General features: G+C 41.3%; 1 protein-coding gene across 1 annotated transcript in view; it reads left to right on the plus strand.

Moving 5' to 3' along the window:
• Window positions 1–13,968, plus strand: part of Snd1 (staphylococcal nuclease and tudor domain containing 1) — a 400,943-nt gene that overhangs the window by 13,451 nt on the left and 373,524 nt on the right. Inside the window, exon 2 of the mRNA XM_028762568.1 lies at window positions 12,402–12,551. Within this exon, the coding sequence (XP_028618401.1) occupies window positions 12,402–12,551 (150 nt within the window). The remainder of the gene's footprint in view (window positions 1–12,401; window positions 12,552–13,968) is intronic.

Here is a 13,968-nt window from a genome sequence, read left to right on the forward strand (position 1 = left end):
TCTCCCTAGTATATAGAGTGTGTGTGTGCGTGCTGCAGTGGGTGTCTAAGGTTGCTATGTAGTGTCTTCCTCTATTGTTTGCCATCTTTTATTTTTGTAGACAGAGTGTCTCACTGAACTTGTTCTTTATGTTAGAATGCTGTCTAGAGAGCCCTAGAATCTAGGTTTGCAGAGGTGTTATTCCTGGCGTTTTATTTTTTGTTTATTTTTAGTTATTTATTTTATGTGCATGTATTTTGTGTACCACATTCATGCCTAGTGCCCTCAGAAGTGAGAAGACAGCATCCAATTCCTTAAGACTGGAATTATAGACAGTTATGAGCTGCCATGTGGATACTAGAATTTAATACAGGTCTAATGGAAGAACAGCTAGTGCTCGTAGCCACTGAACTATCAACTCTCCACACCTGGCTTTTTACATTGGTGTTGGGATCTGAACTCTGGTCCTCATGCTTGCACAGTAGACAGTCTACTAACATGTTTGGAATTTTGAGACATGGTTTCTCTTTGTAGTCCTGGCTGTCCTGGAATTCACTCTGTAGACCAGGCTGGCCTCAAACTCAGAGATTCACCTGCCTCCACCTCCCAAATTCTGGGATTAAAGGCATGTGATACCACTTGGCTTCTAGTTACGTTTTTAAGGCAGTTCATGTAGCCCAGTCTAGTCAAGGATAACTTTCCTCCTCATCCTCTCAGGTGTGTACAGCCACACTTGCTGATCAAACCTAGGGCTTACCAACTGAGGTATGTTTGCAGCCACTTCATTCATTTGTAGAATTTAATCATCAGCACCATTCTCTTAGGTTGGTGGGTGGTTGAAGGTTGCAGTCTTTATTCATTTGTCTTTCATGGGATCTGGCCATATCCTGAGACCACGATAAGGCTCTATTAAGTAACTTCAGGGGGGCTAGAAAGGTTGCTCAGTGGTTTAAGATCCCTGGTGGTTCACCAGTGGGTTCAATTTCAAGTACTCACAAGTGTCTATAACTCTAGTTCCAAGGGATATGTGACCCCATCTGGCCTCTAAGGGCATCAAGTATACATATGGTACACAGACATGCATGCAGCCAAAACACTCGTATACGTAAAATAAGAATCTTAAAAACAAAAACAAAAACCTAAAGGCTCTGTATTGTGTCCCACTATGAGCAATAGGCTAAATTTTGCATTTAAGTCTAAGGGTGGAAAGGTGGGGTTGGGATTTGAGTTTATGGGAGACTGATCCAGCGTCATTGGTGGTGGCCTAGGCTTGCTTGTTCCTTTTCATCTCAGTATCCCCTCCATCCATTGCGTTCTGGGCTCATTCACTTATGTTTCTCAGTGAGCACTATTGCTCTTTTTTGCTGTCAGTTTAGCCATTTAGATACACTTTTATTACCATAGTATTTGGATATCGGCTTATGTTGTAGATCTGAGAGGTTCTGTTTACTAATCAAGAACAAATCCAGACTTCATGGGGAATATGATTAGAGATGATAGCGTTTGCTCAGATACCAAGTATTCCCTTCAGACCCGGGCAGTGATGGAAGAAAGCGGGGAGACAATTGAATATTGAACAGTTAATTAGGAGATTCTTCAAAGTGGTCAGGGATATAGATTTGAGTGGTTTCTGTTGAAAATAGAGTAGACTTGACAGCTCGCAGGAAATAAATCAATTGAGTGGTTAGAAATGAGTTAGCCAAGGCATTCTTGAAGGAGGTAACAAGGGAAATCGGGCATCTGATAAGAGTACGGAGGGAAGCAGCCGGAGAGAGCAGTGACAAAAATAACTTGAACTTCCTGGGGGAGAGTGAAGTGATGCCGAGCAAAATTGGAGTTGTTGGAGGCAGAAGCAGAGGGCTGGGTAAGGGGGAATCTCCTGGGGATGGAGGATCCATAAGAGGACAGCTACATCCCTTCATGCTGAAAGAGTGTGGGGCTTTAGAGAACACTGTGCTTTATGTTACTTGATGGAGAAGCTGGAGAAGCAGGTATGAGTGTTACTTCCCTCCTAGGGTTTGTTAGCTTCTGCAAAAATCCTGTAAAGTTATGAATTGTTTAAGTACAATCATGTCTTAATGGTTTTTGTTTTTATTTTCTAGAGTCCAGTACGGAATATAATATTAACAACAATTAAAAAAAAAAGCTTAGTTTATTTGGTCTTGTTCTGTGCTCTGAGTCTACCATGGTGAACAAGGCTAACATGGTCCTTTACATATTGTCTTGAGGTCCATGGGTGAGGAGTGTAGAGCTTCAGACTTCTTGGGAAGACATCTCTGAGAAAACAAAGTTTCAGCTCTGTTTGTTGGAGAATTACCATGCGAGAGTTATGGTGGGAATTAGCCTCAAACTTCATTATTCATGCCAGTCAGCTGGGGATCCTGTTAAGATGCAGATTCCGATTCAGGAGGTCTGCTGCAGCACGTGGGTGTGCATTTCTGACTAGTGCGGAGCTAGCACTGGCCTGTAGTCTGCAGTGGCTTTCTGAACATCACCACCTTGGTCATTTATTCTTTAGCATCTGTTAAAAGGTGGTGGGGTTCAGCAAAGCCATTTTTCCTTCCCTTCATTCTATGGCCATGATCATTGCAATGATAGAACTAAATTGATTAGTGCTTACAATCTGTGGCTGGTTTTATAATAAAGATTCTTTTTAAACTATTACTTGTTTTTTGTGTATGGATACTTTGCCTGCACACATGTTTGTGCACCACATACATACATGCCTGGTGCCCTTAGGGGAATGAAGAGAACATCAAGTTCCTAGGGACTGAAATTACAAGTGGTTGTGAGCTGCCATGTGTATGCTGGTCTAATGTTAATGAAAATACTTTGCTTCCTTGGTTCTTACCTTTAGATAGCACAAACTGTAGACAGCACCTAAGGTGTGGGGACAGGAATAGAAAACCTTAGGAAAAAAAGAAAATACAGTTTTGTAGTAAATTAACAGAATTTGTCTCTGCGGTTCTCCAAGTGTTTAGATTAGACCCCATCTGCCCTAGTCCCCAGTGATGTTTACAGCTGTCCCTACTGTATCTGTTTCAGTCCTTGATCAGTTACTTTTTTATTGCTGTGATAAAATACCATGATCAGTGAAACTTATAGGAGTCTATTTAAGTTTCTAGTTCCAGAGGAAAGAGAGTCTATTATGGCCAGGAAGCTGCAGGCATGGCAGCAGTAGCAAGCTGGAAGCTTACATCTTGAATGGCATGCATAAGCAGGAAACAGGGATCAAGAACTGGCAGTATCTTGTCTTTAAACTCTCAAAGCCTGCCCCAGTGACACACAATCCGGCAAGGCCACACATCCTAAAACTCTCCAAACAGCACCACCAACTGGGACCAAACATTGAAATGCCTGAGACTAGGTGGCATTTGTCTTCAAACTACCACAGGCCTTGTTCTTGCTACTCTGTACCAAGATTGCAGATCTTCACTTAAACCAAAAATCTAGAGAACATTCTTTTTTACAAAAAGCTCTTAATTAGTGTAACTCTAAGTTTGATGAATTTGTTTTAAAAACTTCTGATACTAATAGTGAGGTCTGATGTTCAAAATACACAGCCTCATTCTTTTGCATTTTATGTATTTAAAAGAACACCCAGTAGATGACTGCCTTACGGAGAAAAGGGGATCTTCTAGAGTTCAGGTCTTCCCTGAGGCCGTAATATTGAGCACTATAGTCAGGGAAGCCTTGAATTCTCTGACTTGAAAACCTCTATATTTCATTGGAAGAACTTGCAGCAGTGAGTGGATCACAGTTAAAGAGATGGACGTGGAACAGTTCTGTAGTTTGTACCCCAAGACTAGAAGAAAGATGTGTGTCAAGAGAGCCAGAGCAGTGGGTGAAGGGTCAGCTGCTACACAACCACCTGTGAGCTCTAGCTCTAAGGATGTGTGCCTATTTTGGAATGTTTGTATTTATTAGCACCTTATTTTTTCCAAAGTTGAAGAATATCTTCTATTTGATAATTTCATGTATGTATACAGTGTATCTTGATCATTGATCATATCCACCCCAAACTCCTTCATTTCCTCTCCCCTCCTCTCACCTTCATGGGTTTTTTTTTTTTTTTTTTTTTTTTTTTTTTTTTTTCATTTTGATTTTATTGTTTGTAACTCCTAGAGTCCCGCTAGTGCTGCCTGCTGGCTAGTGACTGATCTTATTGGTCCTTATGCAGGCCTTAGGCGGATGACTTAGCTGCAGTTGGTTCATTTGAGCTATAGCTATGGAACAGCATTCACATCACCCCTCCTTGGTCTTCTGCCCCTTAACACTCTTCCACCCCTCTTCCATGATGGTCCCTGAGCCTTGCAGGGTTGATATACCCATTTAGGGCTGAGTACCCAATAGCACTTTGTCTAGTTGAGATTCTCTGCAGAAAGAAGCTATTTTGGCCAAGGTTGAAAATGGTGCCTTTGTGTGTGTGTGTGTGTGTGTGTGTGTGTGTGTGTGTGTGTGTGTGTAGAGAGAGACACAGAGACAGAGACATAAATATTTAGAAGGCAGTTTAAAAACATATTGTCTTTGCTAGTTTTTTTTTTCTTCTAGATTTTATTTGTTATATATATATGTTGAGTACATGACAAAGAGGGCATCAGATCCCATTACAGATGGTTGCAAACCACCATGTGGTTGCTGGGAATTGAACTCAGGACCTTTGGAAGAGCAGTCAGTGCTCTTAACCACTGAGCCATCTCTCTAGTCCCTTTGCTAGGATTTTATTGCTGTGAAGAGACACCATGACCACAGCAACTCTTATAAAAGAAAGCATTTAACTGGGGCTGGCTTACAGTTTCAGAGGCATCATGGTAGGAAGCTTGACAGTGTCCAGGCAGACATGATGCTGGAGAAGGAGCTGAGAGTTTTACGTCTTGATCCACAGGCAGCAGCAGGAGACCGTGCCACACTAGCAAGACTTGCCCTTTAAAGACCTCAAAGTTCACCCGATCAGTGACACCACACTTATTCCAACAAAGGCCACGCCTCCTAACAGTGCCACTCCCTATGGGCCAAGCCACTACATGTACATTTAGTAAAACAAGAGTAGTATGTTCCTCCACAGAACTGTGATCTCTAGAGCTATGGGATTTTGACTGGTCTAAATTCCCTCCTGTGGAACAGGCTTCAGATCTAATCAGAGAGGCGTAGGTTAGTCCCACAGTCTTCATGCCATGTACCATTATGTGGCTATGTCTTGCTAGGGAGGTCAGTATTATAACATTCACCACTGGTAATACCACTGATGACTTTTCTCCCTCAGTAGCCTGTATAGGACCTAGGGTGTGGGGCGGCATCTGGACATCAGGTTGCCGTGCCCTCTTAGAGGATACAAGTAGGAAATGTGTGTGTGACATGTATGTCTGTACTTTTATAGTTATCTGTATGTTTTCTCAAACAGTACCTTACTTTTGTTTCTCATCCTAACTCTGTAACTTCCCTCTCCAACAGTGAGAGACCTGGCTTTAAGTTTTTCTGCCTTTGTTTGCTCAGTTTCCCATGTGACCAACTGCTTGCTCTCAACATTTGCTTCCTCAGCTTCAGACTGACCTATCGGCCAGTGCTGGGTGAGTGAGTAATCAGCCCCTGCCCGGAGTCCAACCAGCCAGTGATGACACACGGGCACATTCATATCTATCTCTTATCCGTCCATCCATCCATCCATCCATCCATCCATCCATCCATCCATCCCCCACACCCCCTTCATACTTGCTTTGCTTGCCTTATTTTTTGATGCAGAGTCTAGGTTTTTTGTTTTTATTTTTTTAACTCATTGGTAGTATTGATGGTTTGGCAGTGGAAATGGTCACCCTTAAAACTGCCCAGAATCCTAGCAGAAAACTGGTATCTCCATTTCTTTGGGTATTTATTTGCTTCTAGACTTTTCTTTTGTTTGAAATATCTCCAACATTCTTTATAAAGTTTTTGGAAGGTTTCAACTGGGTTAATTTTTTCTTTCCCTTCAAATTGTGCCTTTGGTGCTTATGTGTAACTGAAATAAAGTACTTAAAAAAACCCTCCTCTTCTGTGCTTTATTTACTGTTAAAAAAAAAACAAAACAAAACCAATCAACCAAACATTTATTTTTTTCCCTTGAAATGAACATGTTTCTTCACCAGAGGACTTTTAATTCTTCCAGATAGTTTGTATTTGATTCTTTTTTCCTATCAGGATATTAAATGTAAGAGTTATGAGCACTGCCAGACTATGTTCTGGCTCTTCAGAATTAAATTTTAGTATGTGTGGGTCCTGTGGGCATACATGCCGAGTTTATATTGTCGTTGTTCAGAAAAGTAACATTCTTTTCTTACTCTTTACTGCATACTTTGGTATGATCCTCTTAGCTTTCTTTGAATTTTATTTCTTTAACACTTAAGGAAATTCTTTATTCTTCATGGTCAGAGGGTTGGAGAGTCCTGATCACTGTAGTACTTTTCTGTACCTTTAATTAAGGCTGAGTACCTGACCCTGATCATTTGATAGAACATGGAAAATTCTATCTTTAGTGGTATCCTTAGCATCTAGAGCTTGTAGTGACAATTTTATGGAATTTTGGTTTCTTTTCAAAACACAGAAATAAGAATGTGGTTTTGTTTTAATTCCAGGTGTGGGGATATGGGGCTGCTTCAGACTGTCTTGCAGCAGCTGACTGATCTGCCACGTGCTGTGGAAGAGGTGTGGTTTTTGTCAGCTGCAGATAGCCTCTGTGATTGTGTGACGCTTGGGATTCTGGGAACTTTTCAGAGGGTATATAAATGCTAGTGTCCTGCGAGGTGGGGTAGGTAGGTGTTGGTCATTCAGGGGGATAGGCTGTGGTTTGTTAGTAGTTATGCTCAAAGAATAAACAAAAGGAAAGATATTCAGGGATCACTGTGTCTCTCCCCTCTATCCTTTCTCTATTTAGTGATAAAGATTGTGAAATCAGAGGATAAAGGGTGGGAAAAAGAACTCACAAAGTAGCAAAGACCAGCCACAAGCAAAGAAGGAAAGAAGATTCAGGGATCTCTCCCCTCTATCCTTTCTCTCCTACCTAGTGCTGGGCGTGAAACTGGGGGGTGGGGAAAGGATAAGGGTGGGAAAAAACTCACAAAGCAAGCTACAAGAGTTTATTTACTTTTTTTTTGTCTATTTTTGAGACTATTTTAATTTCAACATTTCCCCCCTCCCCTTTTGTCCTTCCAAATCCTTCCATATATACTCTTTCTCTCCTTCCAACTCATGGCCTCTTTTTTCATCAACTGAGACCCTGTGTGTGGGCTGGCTGGGGAGAGCATATCCTTAGTCAGAGAAACAGCAGCACCTTGAAGCCCTGAGTGTCTAGGTCATTGTTTTTGACTGGTAGGGCCTTTAGTTTAGACTTGCCTCTTGTTTTTTTTTTTTTTTTTTTTTAGGTTTTTCGAGACAGGGTTTCTCTGTGTAGCCCTGGCTGTCCTGGAACTCACTCGGTAGCCCAGGCTGGCCTCGAACTCAGAAATCCGCCTGCCTCTGCCTCCCAAGTGCTGGGATTAAAGGCGTGCGCCACCACCGCCCGGCTTTGCCTCTTGTTTTTAAAGCAGAAAAAATGAGGGGAGACAAATCAGGAAGGTTAGGGTAGATAGAAAATTTCTCAACTTAGATTCTCTGTAGTTTCTGTATTCTGTTTTGTAGGATGCTTCTGGATATTAAACAGTATTGAGCTACATGCATTACAACTACTGCACCCTCTGTTCTCCCACCCTCTTTTTCTCTCCCATTCCCTTCCCGCCTTCAATTCTTACAATGTTGGGGTTTGAATTTAGGGCCTAGCAGCTGAACTCTATCCCCAGCCTTGTTTTTATGACCATGCTAAGTGTTTATTGAAACAGTGCTTCCAGTTGTGACTTAAGTTTTGCCTGCCTGCCTGCCTGACTTTGTGCTTTTGGTGTCCTAGCTAAGAAATGATCATCTAATGAAAGGTTATGCAGATTTACCTCTATGTTGTATTCTCTGTTATAAGTTTGACTTCTATTTTCATGTCTGTGATGCTTTTTGAATTCCTTTTGTGTATAGTCTGAAGTAGAGATCAGACTTCTTCCTTCTGCATGTGACTGTTTAGATGTACCTTTTATTGCAAGTCCTACTCTTTCTGAATTGAATTATCTAGGCATCTTTGTTCAAAACCCATTAGTTGAATGTGTGGATATGGTGTAGACCCTGTTTTATTTATCCTTACTTGCCTGTTTTTATCTTTTATGTTTGTTCTCCTGTTGTCATTTTTGCCCTCGTAACATGCCTTTAAGAGGTGGACATGCCCATTAAGCTGATCCTCTCCACAGAGCCAGTAAGATGCCTTTCTTGGATCAAGATGATTTTGCTTTTGAGTTGGGAAAACTACTGGTCAGTATTTATATTTAAGAGTTTTCTGTACAGTCACGTTGATATAACTGGTGGGAGTGTACTTTTGGATGTAGTTTTCTGTCTTGTGATGGCAGTGGTCTGGATGTTCAAGAGTTAAGTGTACCAAATCATCAGAGTCTAGTGAAGATTTAATGTCATACTCTGTTGCTGGGCAACATTTTAGTGGCTCTCTATACAGTCTTTCACTGTAGGTAAATTTCCCAGTAAACCTGTAAGTGGATTTGAACAGTTTGAATCCCCATTTTTCTCTTAAGTGCTTTGGTTCAGCCTCTGTGGCTGTCTTCCTTGTGCCTTGAAGCCAGATCCTTTGAATCCCACCACATCTCTCTGTAACCTGTATAGGCAGAGCCAAGAAATATCAAATTCATAACCTCAGTCAAACTGACTCATTATGACAGCTGGTTTCACAATCTTCCTGCTGTAGCAGGTAGTCCTGAGATCGTTCTAGAATATGTCATTTTATTATTCTAATTGGATAAAGCGGTAGCCATATGACTTGTTTTCTATGCCCTATAAATTAGCAATTAAGGATAATTACTGTATTCATGAAAGTTTGTAACATGAATCAGTCAGTGGAGCTTTGGCAGTTCAATTACCCGTGACAGTTTCTTCAGTCTTTATTCTTCTGAAATTAAAAATATGATAAATGCTATGTTTTCCTTACAGATGTTGTTTACTGTTTATCTCCTTACTTGAGCATCAGCTCCCCAGGAGCTGGAACTTTTGTCTCTTTTTTATTCCCCTGAAATATGCAGCTTGTCTAGAACAGGGTCCCACACGTTGTTTGTATTTAATCAGTATTGATGAAAAGCAAATCAGTCAGTCAACCAGTCAATGAATTAACTCTGAAAAACCCAATGCCAATGTTTATTATGAAAACTGGCTTGATGCCGTAGGATATAACAGTCTATTTTATAGGATCTTCTTTGGTCTTTTCTGTGTTTTACATAGATATTTTAAGCATATTCCTCCTTGGTTTTATTGAGTAGAAAACCTTTAATAAGGGAAGCCCTTTAGAATATTTTTATTGAGGAAGAACTTCAGCAAAAACTGTCGATAAGGCAGGTGGAGGGAGTTATCAGTTCTTGGAAAATGAGTTGTAGAGTACTGCAAAGGAGGGTATAGTGTTTTTTGAATGATTTCAGATCCTATAAATAGGAGGGAAACTAGTCTCTCTTATTCTTCTGAGGTTTCATTCTTCCATAATGTCCTGAACACAGTGTTTTTCTGCCCCTCCTTCAATGCCATTGGCAAATGCTGGGGAGACCATTTCAAAAGAAAGCTGTACCCATGTCTGTCTTTTCTGGCTGGAGGAATAGGAAGAGAGTGGTGCCTGCCACATGAATCAGCCTTTAGGAGGTTGGATTGGCGACCATGTCTTTCTTCAATTAGTGTACTTAGTATTAAAGAATACAGAGAGCATCTTAAGGGAATTATAGGGCTAGAGAGGTGGCTTAGTCAGTAAAGTGCTTGCTGTACAAGTATGAGGACCTGAGTTTGATCCCTAGTACCCATGTAAGAAAGGCAGAGCTGGAAAAGTGGAGACGGGCAGATGAATTCTCACAGCTCGTTGGCTAGAGAATCCAGCGGAGTCAGTGAACTCCAGGTTCTGTGAGAGAGCCTGCTTCAAAAATAAAGTGGAGAGTGATAGAGGAAGGAAGGAAGGAAGGAAGGAAGGAAGGAAGGAAGGAAGGAAGGAAGGAAGGAAGGAAGGAAGGAAGAGAGAAAGAAAGAAAGAAAAACTAACTAACTGATGTTGACCTCTGGCTTCTACACAATGATGGCTCAGTGGTTAAGAGTGCTTCCTGCTCTTGCAGAGGACCCAAGATCAGTTCCTGGTGGCTTCTAATTGCGTATAATTTCAGTTCTAGCGGATTCATTGATGCATTCTTGCCTCTGTGGGTACCAGTGCACATATATGCATACATGAAAATATTCACATACGTCTGTAAGACACACAGACACACATGAGTAAAACATTGGAAAAGGAAGAAAGGATAAAAATGAAGAGTGTATCTCGTAAACAGATTGAAAAGACAAGTTTTTATTTGTGTATTTTGATGTGGCTGCAGTGGAGTGATTTAGGCCAAGATCTATATGCTTAAGGTATAGGAGATGTCAACTGGAGTGCTAGTTTAAAAAAAAAAATAACAGAGTAAGGTGGGTGGTGGTGGCACACGCCTTTAATCTCATACTTGGGAGGCAGAGGCAGTCACATCTCTGAGTTTGAGGCCAGTCTGGTCTACAGAGTTCCAGGACAGCCAGGACTACACAGAGACACCTCCTCCCCCAAATAAAAAAAGGAAAAAAAAATCAGTATCTGTGTATAGTTTGGAATTCTCATGAAAAGGTGGTAGAGTGACTAGATCAATTGTTATACAATGAAATACCATAGTCATGAAAATGAATTGTATTTCACACCAGCGTGGATGCATTGTATTAAAAAGAATTAGTAAAAGAAACAACATTGTATAGAATACTCAATTAGTAGAGCGCAAAAATAGACAATATGGAGTTCTGTTGCTTAAAAACATTTACTGTGAATGGAACACAAGTGTGCAGAAGAGCAAGGGAGTGAGTTTCCTAGTCCGGGTGGTTGTGGGTATTAGAAAACTGGGTAGGAAGAACATGGAGGCTGTCTTAGGGTTTCTATTGCTGTGAAGAGACACTGTGACCATAGCAGTGTTTATAAAGGAAAACATAATTGGCCCTGGCTTACAGTTCAGAGGTTTAGTCCATTATCATGGAGGGAAGCATGGTAGCACGCAGGCAAACATGGTGCTGGAGAAGGAGCTGAGTGAGAGTTCTATATTGGATCAGCAGGCAGCTGGAAGAGAGAGTGACACTGGGCTTGACTTGAGCTTTTGAAACCTCAAAGCCCACCCCCAGTGATGCACTCCCTCTAACAAGGCCACACCTAATAGTGCCACTCCTTATGGGCCGATGGGGGCTTTGCCATTCCAAACACTACTTTTGGGGACCTGTACTTCTGGCAATGTGCTAGCCATTGGATAGGGGCCTCAAAGTTATTTTACTCTTCTTATGACTCATGATTGTTCTTCACAATTTAAAGCATTAGTTGAGATGGAGAATGCTAGTGGGTGTGTGGAAGCATCCTCCCTTTATGATCTTTCAGAATGAGCTTCCTTCACAAGGATCTAGTGTGAGCCGTGTTCTCTAGTGACAGAACCGTGCAGCCTTCTACACTAACTTTTCAGTGGCTATCATTTGTTTTGAAGGATAGAGTTGAGAATCCTTCAGAGTGAGTGAGCCTACCTCTCTGTTAGAGTGGCCTCACAAAACAGAGGCAGTTTGAGTAGCTTGCATTGTTACAGCATGCCTCTGCCTCTTCTCAGAATCTTTCCTTTTATGGCCCTTCATTTATTGAAACATTAATGCCGTTGAACTTCAGAGCCTCTTTCTCAGTTACAAATAGGTTCTGTTCTGGCTCCTTAGCCAGGACTGGAGAGAAGGGACCTTAGGATGTGAGCTTTTAGAGGATAGTAGTGTGGATTTGATGGTTGCACACACGTTTTGATGGCCCCTGCCCCTGGCACTGATTATATAGGAGCTCCTTTCTTTAACTTCCCTTTTCTTTAAGTGTTCATAGTTTGCCTCATTCCAGAATGGGAAATGTGGAGATATTAACTTGTTAATAATTGAAAAGAACAGTGTCGGTGCATGCTGGGATAAAATTACAAAGGTTATTAACCTCCATGTCTCATATATCTTTTTATCTCAGTCTATTTATTTTATGTCTTTTCTATTTTTTTGTTTAAATCCTACTTATATTTTTGAGTCTATCATTTTTGAGTTTGGCCCAAGGCTCTATGTAGGTATTTTTCTTATAAAACTCAAGTTAATTCTGACCACTTCATCATTTTACAGATCCTTGAGGGCCTCTGAAGTGCAGAGTACTGTCCTAGATGTTGGGAGTTACATTGTGGAGATACTGTTTCCAGGCCACTAATAGTCATTCATTCATTCATTCATTCATTCATTCATTCATTCATTCATCCTCTCTCTCTCTCTCTCTCTCTCTCTAGGTCCTCTCTGGATGTGCCATCATTGTCCGAGGGCAGCCCCGAGGTGGCCCTCCTCCTGAGAGGCAGATCAACCTCAGCAACATTCGAGCTGGGAATCTCGCCCGTCGTGCAGCTGCCACACAACCAGATGGGAAGGATACCCCGGATGAGGTAGGTGATGCTCTAGGGCTTACTAAGGCTGTGGACCTAGTTGACAGCCTGCTCTTCTCTTTGATGAGGAAATTTTGATCCACTCTTTTTTTTTCCCCCTGTTCATGATGAGTACTTTGTCATAATGACTGGATCTATCTTGGGTAGCTTACATCTGTCATTATACATACATTGCCCGTCTGAGTTTTTTTTCAGTTTTTTTTTGAATAACCCAAAAGAAGAAAGAGTTTACTCAACTCAAAACTCAAGGTTACAGTCCACCATGGTGAGGAAGTCAAGGCAGGAGGACCTTTAAAGCATCTGATCACATCAAAATAACTGGGAGGCAGAGTGTGATGGATGTTTGTATTCAGTTCACTTCCTGCTCCTATACACCATAGGATCTTGGCCCAGGGAGTGGTGCCTTCTGCAGTGGGGCAGGCTTCCCATCTCAGTTAATCAAATCAAGATAGTCCCTCACAGACACGACCAGAAGCTTAGTTCACAGTTGACTCTCCATCTCATGATTGGCTACTCTCAAGAGTCAACTCTTGACAATAATCAATATATAGTAGTTACTTGGAATCACGATCTCAAGACTCAGGGGAGAGTCCTTTTGTGTCGGCTTCACTCACTCTTAGAGAATAGCTTTGAAGTCACATCAGTGTAACATTTTCATAAGTGATAGCCTTCTGTCAATGCTAGTACTAGCCTTTTGTTACAGATGCCTTTTGTTCAGATCCCCAAAGCTATCTGAACTTATGAATCTAAAGTTTTAAGTAGATAGGACGTGGGGTTTGGTTTCATTTTATTTGGTTGTCCTTTTGGTGCAGTACTGGGACTTGAATGCAGGGTCTCACACATGCCAGGCAAGCACTCTACTACCAAGCAATATCTAGTTCCCTCCTCTCTACTCCCTGTATCAGTTTTGGTGATAAGCTTCATACTTGTATAGCAGGGGATGACTTAGAATTTCTGATCCTCCTGCCTCTGCTTCCTGAGTTTTGGAATTAATAGGAATGTTTCTATCAAGCCTGTTTTATATGGTACTGTGATTGAACCCAGGGTTTCATGTATGGTAGGCAAACACTCCACAACCCAGCTCTAAACATGAGTTTTTTTTTTTTTATTTTAATATATTTTGTGTTTTTTTTTTTTTTTTTTTTTAAAGATTTATTTATTTATTATATATGAATACACTGTAGCTGTCTTCAGACACACCAGAAGAGGGCAGCGAATCTCATTACGGATGGTTGTAAGCCACCATGTGGTTGCTGGGATTTGAACTCAGGACCTCTGAAAGAGCAGTCAGTGCTCTTAACCACTGAGCCATCTCTCCAGCCCCCTAAACATGAGTTTTTATTACTATTTTTATTAGACGTATTTGTGTGTGTGTATGTGTGTGCATGCGCACACAGATTGGTTCATGTGTGAAGTT

The sequence above is a fragment of the Grammomys surdaster genome, unplaced genomic scaffold, assembly GCF_004785775.1.
Source record: "Grammomys surdaster isolate TR1022 unplaced genomic scaffold, NIH_TR_1.0 134, whole genome shotgun sequence".
Classification (NCBI taxonomy): domain Eukaryota; kingdom Metazoa; phylum Chordata; class Mammalia; order Rodentia; family Muridae; genus Grammomys; species Grammomys surdaster.